The 10996-nt window shown below is 42.1% G+C and overlaps 1 protein-coding gene across 1 annotated transcript; it reads right to left on the bottom strand.

The window, feature by feature from the left end:
• Window positions 1-300: 300 nt before the first annotated feature.
• On the bottom strand, window positions 301-876 carry LOC142204286 (olfactory receptor 11H4-like). Its single transcript, XM_075275596.1, has one exon. It carries the CDS (start codon window positions 874-876, stop codon window positions 301-303), a length of 576 nt encoding a protein of 191 aa, XP_075131697.1.
• Between the last annotated feature and the right edge of the window lie 10120 nt (window positions 877-10996).

The following is a 10996-nucleotide window of genomic DNA, read 5'->3' as shown; positions in this document are numbered from 1 at the left end:
CCAATACACAGAGCACAGTGTCTACATAACAAGTCTGGCAAGTTCCAAACTGCTCATCTCTGGGAAAGGGAAATGGATAGATAGAACAATCTCAGCCCCCACCTCTATACATAATTTTTCATAAGATATTGTTAGCCCCCCACAAGGGGCTACTCGAAACAAATATCAAACCTCGGACATTTTACATTTTACTACGCTCATCTCTAGTTATCACCAATAAAGTGTCACAAGTCGTATTTGAAAAATGGGGCTGTGTCAGAAAGTCCAAAACTGACTGTGACACCAAGGGGTTAATGTCCATCAGTGTCTAAGAAGTCTTTCCTGTACGGCTTTCTTAATATCTTTGTTCCTCAGACTGTAGATAATGGGGTTCATCAGAGGAGTAAACACAGTATATAGCAGGGAGAGGATCTTAGTGAGAAGCATTGATTTCCCTCCTGTTGGCAGAACATAAACACTGAATATGGTCCAGTAGAATATGGAGACCACAATGAGGTGGGAGCTACAGGTGGAGAAGGCTTTCTGTCTACCAGAATTGGATGGGATCTTTAAGACTGCCCGGACTATATACGTATAAGATAATACAATGATGGTGGTTGGGATTATTGTAGCTGGTGCTCCCAGGATATCCATCTCCAAGTGAACAATAAAGGTGTCGGAGCAGGAAAGTTCTACTAAGGGGACAAGATCACAGAACAAATGGTCAATGATATTTGGTCCACAAAATTCTAAAGTTGATGGTGTAAAAGCAACAATAAATGATAAGAAAAAACCCAACAACCAGCACATAGAGACCAATTTAACAGAAATGTGATTTTTCATGATGGAGGAGTAACGGAGAGGATTACAGATGGCCACATATCTGTCATAGGACATCACCGAAAGGAGAAAACTTTCAAAAGCTTCAAAACTACTAATAAAATAAAACTGTATGAAACAACCAATAAAAGTAATGGCCGCCCCATTATTCAGTAGGATGTGGAGCAGTTTGGGGACAATATATGTGATCAATAAGATGTCACTGATGGAGAGTTGTGAGATGAAGAAGTACATTGGGGTGTGGAGGATCTTACTGGTGGACACCAATAATATTATCAGGAGGTTCCCGCATAGTGTTACATTATAAACAATGAAGAACAGAAGGAAGAGAAGATTTCTTAATAATTGACTGCCCTGAAATCCAACGAGGAAAAAACTTGTGACGACAGTCCGATTGGTCTGCAAAATATGAAGAATAAAAAAGCAAATGTGACTGCCATGAGATACTAGGATGATGGAGTAGTGCACCGCTCATTCACTGTATATGAGAACGGCCACACTGTAATAATAGGATATGAAGGTTCACAGCTCTGAGCTAGTAATATAATCCCTGTAATCCCTACAATTTACAGACAACCATACTCTGTAGGTGGAGACCAAGTTATGAGCATTGTCCTCGGAGAGGAACATAAACCAATAATATAATATAGGACAAAGTCTCCGGAGATCTTATAAAGTAGTGGCCAACAGGCACAAGGAGAACTCCTCACCCTCTGTAAGTGGTCGCCTTCTACCAGTCACATACATAGCAGGACAATCCTCCCCATTCTTCTGGATAATCTGCTGCAATCCACTGAGGATCTCTCATCACTAAGGAGGTTCAGTCCATGAATATATTTATATAATTGCGGCCATCAAAGTCTGATCTATTAAACTATAATGTTACTGATCTCGTGCGGTCAATGTTGTAACAAAAAATACCAAAGTCCAAGATTACTATTTACTGTGGAGCGATAAGTAAAATCATCTCAATGTTAGAAGCTTCAACAAGTCCAATGTAATGTCTGCTGGGATTTCCTTCTTGATGTTTTCCTCAATTATATCGGACACAGTGGAGATGGAGGGAGACCTACAGGATTCTACAAAGGACAATTAGTACATGGTATAGTAATGTCCGGTGAGATTGTGGGATTCAGTTTATTCCTAATCTTAATATAACTAATAAAGATCTGCTTGAAGGATAAAACAAAGATGTTTGGAGTAAGACGACCAGAAGATACCCAGGATATGTAGAGTCAGGTCCCAGCTTGGCCACATCATCGCTCACAATACACAGATACATCTAGATACATCATTATATAGTGCACAGGACCAAATAAATAACAGGTGTAATAGATGTCTCCTGGTGGTTGGTGCACAATGTGGGGCGTAGTGATATCGGTAAGTCACCATTACTGGGGTGTACAAGGAATATTCAGGTCTCTCTTCAGTTGTATCTTTCAATGTAAGGGTGCATTCACACTGAGTAAACGCTAGCTTATTTTGTAGAGTAAAATTACACTTGTAAATTTTGCTATCCCATTGACTTCAATGACATTTTGCAGGCGTATTTTTACAGGTGTATTTTTTACAGGCGTATTTTTACACTTGTAAAAAAATATCATTGAAGTCAATGGGATAGCAAAATTTACAAGTGTAATTTTACTCTACAAAATAAGCTAGCGTTTACTCAGTGTGAATGCACCCTAAGATTGTAACAAGAGAGGAAAAAGGAAAGAAAGAAGGAAAAAAGTGAGAATTCTATTTTGTATATTAACTTGGTTAATGAGATTCACTATATAAAGAATATTACTGGGACGTGTACACATTACTAGAGATGATAATGATAATAAAGAGGGGGAATCGCAGCCGTTCCCTTCACTACAGTCTGAGACCTGGCGGCTCCTTCTAGATCCAATCCACATCCAGTCTAGGTCTGTTCATTCTACAAGACGTCTCCCTTTCTTCTCTCCTGCTCTCCTATCCTGTAACATAGTAAATCTAACACTTCCCGCTCCTCCAATCCTTGGAACATCGCCTATAATGTATCAGATAATAAGAATATTTCTAGAGAAGGATTTTGTACTTACGTCAGATCTTTCCATCATCCAGAATATTTCTTACTTGTTTCCCTCAGTTATTCATCATTACATAGAAAATAATAAAGCGCAGGAACCTCCAATGTAACGCCTGTGTGTGACCAGGCACATAAAGGACCGGCCTGTATATATACAGCTATACACAAAGGGAAGGCAGAGGATTGTGGGAAATAAGACCATGTCACCTTCTTGCCATTACCTCAGGTCTCCTGTGATCAATTTACAAAGAAAGAAATGAATGATAATTAATCATTGTCAGGAGATGCAACAAATTTACTAAGTAAGAACTTGTATTACACACCGGAACTTTTCCCTTCTACAAACTTTCTGCCATTATCTATAATATTCTCTATATCTGATGAGAAGTTCTTGTTGAAGAGATCAAAAAAGTTTCTTCCATAAAAAGTAAAACTTTATCCAATATAGAAAAGAATAAAAGTGCAAAAGGCAGAATAAGAGGAAGAATCCGAGTAAGGAGACTTATTGTTCTAATTTATTGTTCCTTTTAGGGAGCCTTCACACGGAGTTACGCTGCGCTCATTCTGGTCGTAAAAACACATTCAGAATGAGCGCATAAAAAGCAGCTCCCATTGTGTGTATGTGTGTGTGTGATGTGGTAAGACATTCCAAAATTCACTTTTCTGTCCCTTAAGGTGAGCCTTTCCGAATTAAGGTAGAGGCCCTTAAGCTGAGCTCCCAGCAGAGATAGTTTTAGGCCCTTTAACTTCATTCAGCCTTGCACCAGCAGAGATTTGTTGGTCTTTTGGGTGAGTGGAGCCTTGCACCAGCAGTGAGTAGAGACTTCAAACATCAGTGTTTTTGGCCCTTGAAGTGAGTTGAGCCTCTGACCAGCAGAGTTGGGGTGAATCAGGGTGGATTGATCCTAGTAGGAGCAGAATTGTGCAGCACTGATGGAGGAGGAGTATGAGGAGGAGAAGGAATTGTAGAGGGTGAGCACACACATGCAACTTCATGTCGGGGTTCTTGACACCAGTGGACATGTAAATGATGGGTCTATCCAGTGACTGTTCATTTTTATGAGCGTCAGCCGGTCAGCACTGTCAGCTGACAGCCGGTTGCGCTTACCCGTAATTATGCCACCGGCGGCGCAGAAGACCCTTTCGGAAAGCACACTGGCAGCAGGGCAGGAAAGGACCTACAATGCGTACAGCGCAAGTTCCAGCCACAAATCCAACTTGGAGACTCAATAAGTATAGGGCACAGGGGGGATGGAGAGGATAGGGCTGTGGTGGGCCAGGTACTCCCACAACATGCGCCTATACTTATCCCTCCTGGTGACACTAGGCCCCTCAGTGGCGGTACTTTGGTGAGGGGGTGCCATTAACGTATCCCAGACCTTGGAGAGTGTGCCCCTGCCAGGTGTGGACCGGATGGAACTTGTTAGCCTATTGGAGGAACTCTCCTCTCTGCCGCCAACGAGAGTTGATGGAAACATCTCCATCATATTCTGCACCAGTTGCTTGTGGCAATCACTCATGCGACTGGCCCTCCCCTCTACCGGAATAAAAGTCAAGATATTATTTTTATACTGGGGGTCGAGGATTGCAAAAATCCAGTAGTCGTTGCTCTCCAGGATTTTGACAATGCGTTTGTCAATTGAAAAGCACTCCAACATGTATTCAGCCATGTGTGCCAGAGTGTTACTTGGCGTCACTTCGCTGCCCCCACCGGAATGGTCACTCTCCATTTCCTCCTCTTCCTCCTCCTCCTCCATTTTGTCCCAACCGCGCTGCAGCAATGGGACACAATGAACTTTCCCACTAGCCTCCTGTGTGACAATGAGATCTGCACTTCGCCATCCTCCTCCTCCTCTTCCTCCATCAATATACACTGTGAAGTGGACAGAAGTGTGCCCTGACTATCCTGCTAGTGGAAATAAAAACAAAGAACAGCACCGAGCTGCATATGGTGAAGTACCATATGGTAGAAAGAAATAAAGGATAAGAGATCTCCTCACCTTTACTGGATGTGAATACAACCATATAAAACGCCTGTGAACCACTTATTGTGTGTGAGGGGGTTCTACCCCAGGTGTTGAGACTGCAGGATCCGTGCCACCCTTTGGTGTCAGTCAATAATGGAAAGGACCAGAGATTTCAGCATCCAGTTGACGCAAGACTGTTTATACACTTGAAAAAGGGCGTGTACCTGAAACGCGTAGTGTTTCTTCAACTGACATAAAGATTACCCATCCTTGACCTCGGCTGAGCGCGGTGATCCTTTTAATCTCTATTCCTTTCAATTACTGACTATCCTGCTGGGATGGTTCTGCTCCTATCCCCGACTCCTCAGTGTCCAATGTGTTATCCCTGATGGCGATGAGGGATTCTCGCATCACACACAGAAGGGGGATTGTTACACTCACGAATGCACCATCACAGCTGACCCTCTTGGTGGACTCCTCAAAGACACGCAAGATCTCGCATAAGTCTGCCATCCATGGCCACTCATGGTTCAGAAACTGCGGGAGCTGACTCTGAGGAACCCTTGGGTTTTGGAGATGATACTCCATCAAGGGTCTCTGCTGCTCACACACTCTACTCAACATGTGGTACGTCGAGTATGCAGTATGCAGTATCCCAGCTAATTCGAATGTGTTACTGTTGCAGCTGATTAGAGGTTGGTGTTAAGTATTTTATATCATTGGGATGTGCAGTTTTTAGAAGGGTGTTTCACTTGATACTTGAGAGAGAAAGAGAGAGAGAGAGAGAGAGAGAGTCATTTGACACGTAAGTTATTAATTGCCTGATTTATGGTTTTTGAATCAGGAACGTTACTTTTTTTTTTTTTTTTTTCAGGACAAATCAGACTTTCAGATAATTTATTGTTGTACTACTGGTTATGCACACACATTTTTTGGTTTATCAACAAATGATCAAAAAAGGAATAGGATAACTTGCTGATCAGCTGGCGTTCTATCCTCACTTCCCCACTGATCTTGAAAACCGCTGTGTTCTGATAGGAATGCCATTTTGTACAGTGTATTCTGACTCATTTGGATGGGGAATATTGGGGATAGCTGAATACTTACTCTGGTATCTCTGGCAGTCTGTGTACAAATGTAGGACCAGGGGGTAACTTGTTCTAACTGGAATACCCATATAAATAGACACAGACAGACAGGGATTGGCAGGAGGAAGTTTGCAGATGAGAACACTAATTCTTTAAGAGATAAGAGCACAAACAGCGGTAGCCAAGGTCTGTTGGGAAGACACCAGCCAGCAGAGAGCGCTGACTTTGGTACTTCAGTCAATTACCATGAGTGACTGTTATACAATATACAATAATGCCCCTTATGCCCCATAACATAACACAAATCATTGAGTAAACTGATATAAATTGAAAAAAATCAGCTCTTTATTAAGTTGTTGCCCAGGAAATGGAACATTGGCCGTTTTGTTGCATATCCAGGTGAACATGAAGAGTTTATTGTATTGTATTTCCTGTGTCTGGACATATGTCTTGTCTGTGGTCACTGAGTCTTGTTGGCTAAAAAAATTTAGACTTGAGGACCCAAAGTAGAGTGGGCCTCAGAAGACTTCCACCAACTGCTATGTCAGCCCCCTAAGCATCATGTTAGTCTCCAAAAATCAGATATTAATGTAACTCAGTGTCTATGAAGTTTTTCCTGTACGGCTTTCTTAATATCTTGATTCCTCAGACTGTATATAATGGGGTTCATCATTGGGGTAAACACAGTATATAGCAGGGAGAGGATCTTACTGATGAGCAAAGATTTTCCTCCTGTCGGCAGAACATAAACATTGAACATGGTCCAGTAGAATATGGAGACCACAATGAGGTGAGAGCTACAGGTGGAGAAGGCTTTCTGTCTACCGGTAGTGGATGGGATCCTTAAGACTGCCCGAACAATATAAGTATAAGACACTACAATGATGATGGTTGGGATTATTATAATTGGAGCACCAATAATATCCAACTCCAAGTGAATAATAAACGTGTCGGAGCAGGCAAGTTCTAGTAAGGGAAGAGCATCACAGAATAAATGGTCAATGACATTTGGCCCACAAAAATCTAACTTTGATGGTGTTAATGTGACAACAAATGCAAAGAAAAAACCCAATAACCAGCACATAGAGACCAATTTAATACAAATGTGATTTGTCATGATGGAGGAGTAACGGAGAGGATTACAGATGGCCACATATCTGTCGTAGGACATCACTGAGAGGAGAAGACATTCTAAACCTTCTAAAGTACAGAAAAAATAAAACTGTGTGAAACAAACAACAAAAGTCATGGCCGCCCCATTATATAGTAGAATGCGGAGCAAGTTGGGGACAATATTTGTGGTCAACATGATGTCACCGATGGAGAGTTGTGAGATGAAGAAGTACATTGGGGTGTGGAGGTTCTTACTGGTGGACACCAATAATATTATCAGGAGGTTCCCGCATAGTGTTATTTGATAAACAATGAAGAACAGAAGGAAGAGAAGATTTCTTAATAGTTGACTGCCCTGAAATCCTAAGAGGAAAAAACTTGTGACGAAAGTCCGATTGGTCTGCAAAAAATGAAGAACAAAAAAGGAAATGTGACTGCCATGAGATACTACGATGATGGAGTAGTGACCCGCTCATTGAGTGTATATGCTATGACTGGCAGGATATATTAAAAAAACTAAATAATAATATCCTGCGGAGCCCACTGGAATCTGAACCGCTGGGCACACTGGTGTGAACAAGGCCCGACAGATAACTTCACTGCCGGGCTACACCATCAAACTGAGTGCTCCCGGTTACTTCACAGGCCAGCTGTCACTGCAGTACAGAGCAGCAGCTTAAATGAATTTTAAAGTCTTGAAGTTATTGCACTGCAAGACTAACAAAAAACAAACTAGGACAGTGTGCTCCCAGTAGCTTACTGCGCCGCACCCACATCACAGCCACATGCAGTTGTAGTACCACAGGTAGCACACTAGCTAGGTAGGAGATTCCCACAAATCTGACTAGGGAAAGGGGTACCCACAATTTTATCCCATAAAGGGGAATACCCCCTACCTGCCTAACTAGGCAGCTTGCTGCCAGCTAATGTCTTTCACAGACATGCACCATATGGAATTTGAGGATAGAGCACCCAATGGCCCAAATCTGCCTCCTTAAATGGAGGAAAGGCGGGACCGACCAGCCAGCCCAGGTGCTAAAGCCAGATGCTGATAGGGTGACACCAGTGTCAGTCAGCAGACCGACCACACCTATCTGCTGCAAGGGGGTTATCCCCATGCATGCTGGACTGAACAGCCAAAGCGGAAGAGGCTGCGACCCTGATACCATGGCCGCACCTGCTGCACAGTCCTAACAGTGTATGAGAACGGCCACACTGTAATAATAGGATATGAATGTTCACAGCACTGAGTTAGTAATATAATCCGTGTAATTCCTACAATTTACAGACAACCATACTCTGTAGGTGGAGACCAAGTTATGAGCATTGTCCTCAGATAGGAACATAAACCAATTAATATAATATAGGACAAAGTTTCCGGAGATCTTATAAAGTAGTGGCCAACAGGCACAAGGAAAACTCCTCACCCCCTGTAAGTGGTCGTCTTCTGCCAGTAGGACAATCCTCCCCATTCTTCTGAATAATCTGCCGCTATACACTGTGGATCTCCTCTTCACTAAAGTGCTTCAGTCCATGTTCACAATCCAAATAACAAAAACAGAAAAATCCCTCTGATGGAACCATATATCACAGAGAGAGGCTTGTATTCACATCTGGAGATTTCCTGCTCCCGTCTTCTGCTTTCCTTCCAGGCACAGACAGACAATGTACAGGCTGACCAACAATTCACTCTTTTAGTAAATGGATTAAACCCCTTCAATACATGTCAGAGGTCTGAACCCCTTAGTGAGGAATGGAAAGTCAGGCTGTAGGGTGTTTAGCATGTTCCATATCTGGACCACATTGAAGCCGCAGTCAACCAAGACCGCAGGGTCTAAACCATTAATTTCTATGGGCTCGGTTGTCCTGATTTCAAAGACTTTCAAGGTCTGCCCTCATGACTTACATGTTTCCTGTGACAATAATAATATTACAATACACTGTAACACAGACACAAAGAAACATGAATATATTTAGTATCACTGCACCCATCAAAGTCTAATCTATGAAACTGCAATGTTATTGATCTCACACAGATAAATGTGCAGCAAACCAGTTCATTTAGAAAAATAAAGGAAAATAAATAAACCTTGACTTCAGGCACAAAATGAGCAAAAACCAAATAATAAAAACCTGCCCGTCTGAGCAACTAACTAAAAAGAAGTATAACCTAACTATACATATAGCTTACTACCAGCCACACAAACAAAACAAGCACAATATATTCAGGGTTACAGGACAGACCCAGACGCCTCCTCACTGCCTGAATCTGCCCTGAAGTGCAGGCTCTGCAGCATGTTCTGGCCCTGTAATGACTCTCACCTGGGGCTGAGGTTGATTCCAGAATGGTCTTGGACCACACATAAGTTAAAAACCTGGAGGAGATATAGCGAGACTCCAGCACTCTGCCTGTCACCTTCTCACAATCTATACAACTATATAAATAAATAATTATTTTAAGAAGGGACAGAGCACTGGTACTACACAAAGAACATTGGGGTCACCTTTACTATGGGGGGCACTAATGGGTCTGGAAATTCAACAAACAAGTCATGTATTATTTAGCCCTCGTATACTGGTATTATGTGATAAGTGTAAGCCTAAATTATCCCTAGACATATTCATGATACAGAGGTGTTCTCCCTCACCTGTCCTCTTGGCTGGACATGTCCCCGTGTATCACAAGCTGAGCAACTTTTCTAAAAACACCATGGTGTTAAAAAATTAAGTAAAAAAAATGTAATAAAAAGAGAAGAAAACATAGAAGTGCCATTAACAGATCCACATCACAGTCTCCAGCCCCAGCGACACAAAACTGCGTCAACTACAGTCCTATGAAAAAGTTTGGGCACCCCTATTAATCTTAATCATTTTTAGTTCTAAATATTTTGGTGTTTATAACAGCCATTTCAGTTTGATATATCTAATAACTGATGGACACAGTAATATTTCAGGATTGAAATGAGGTTTATTGTACTAACAGAAAATGTGCAATATGCATTAAACCAAAATTTGACCGGTGCAAAAGTATGGGCACCTCAACAGAAAAGTGACATTAATATTTAGTAGATCCTCCTTTTGCAAAGATAACAGCCTCTAGTCGCTTCCTGTAGCTTTTAATCAGTTCCTGGATCCTGGATAAAGGTATTTTGGACAAACAATTCAAGTTCAGTTAAGTTAGATGGTCGCCGAGCATGGACAGCCCGCTTCCAATCATCCCACAGATGTTCAATGATATTCAGGTCTGGGGACTGGGATGGCCATTCCAGAACATTGTAATTGTTCCTCTGCATGAATGCCTGAGGATTTGGAGCGGTGTTTTGGATCATTGTCTTGCTGAAATATCCATCCCCGGCGTAACTTCAACTTCGTCACTGATTCTTGAACATTATTCTCAAGAATCTGCTGATACTGAGTGGAATCCATGCGACTCTCAACTTTAACAAGATTCCCGATGCCGGCATTGGCCACACAGCCCCAAAGCATGATGGAACCTCCACCAAATTTTACAGTGGGTAGCATGTGTTTTTCTTGGAATGCTGTTTCTTTTTGGACGCCATGCATAACGCCTTTTTTTTTTATAACCAAACAACTCAATTTTTGTTTCCAAAATGAAGCTGCCTTGTCCAAATGTGCTTTTTCATCCCTCAGGCAACTCTGTTTGTGGCGTACGTGCAGAAACGGCTTCTTTCTCATCACTCTCCCATACAGCTTCTATTTGTGCAAAGTGCGCTGTATAGTTGACCGATGCACAGTGACACCATCTGCAGCAAGATGATGCTGCAGCTCTTTGGAGGTGGTCTGTGGATTGTCCTTGACTGTTCTCACCATTCTTCTTCTCTGCCTTTCTGATATTTTTCTTGGCCTGCCACTTCTGGGCTTAACAAGAACTGTCCCTGTGGTCTTCCATTTCCTTACTATGTTCCTCACAGTGGAAACTGACAGGTTAAATC

The sequence above is a fragment of the Leptodactylus fuscus genome, chromosome 5, assembly GCF_031893055.1.
Source record: "Leptodactylus fuscus isolate aLepFus1 chromosome 5, aLepFus1.hap2, whole genome shotgun sequence".
Taxonomy (NCBI): domain Eukaryota; kingdom Metazoa; phylum Chordata; class Amphibia; order Anura; family Leptodactylidae; genus Leptodactylus; species Leptodactylus fuscus.
This window is presented reverse-complemented; position numbering and strand designations above follow the sequence as displayed.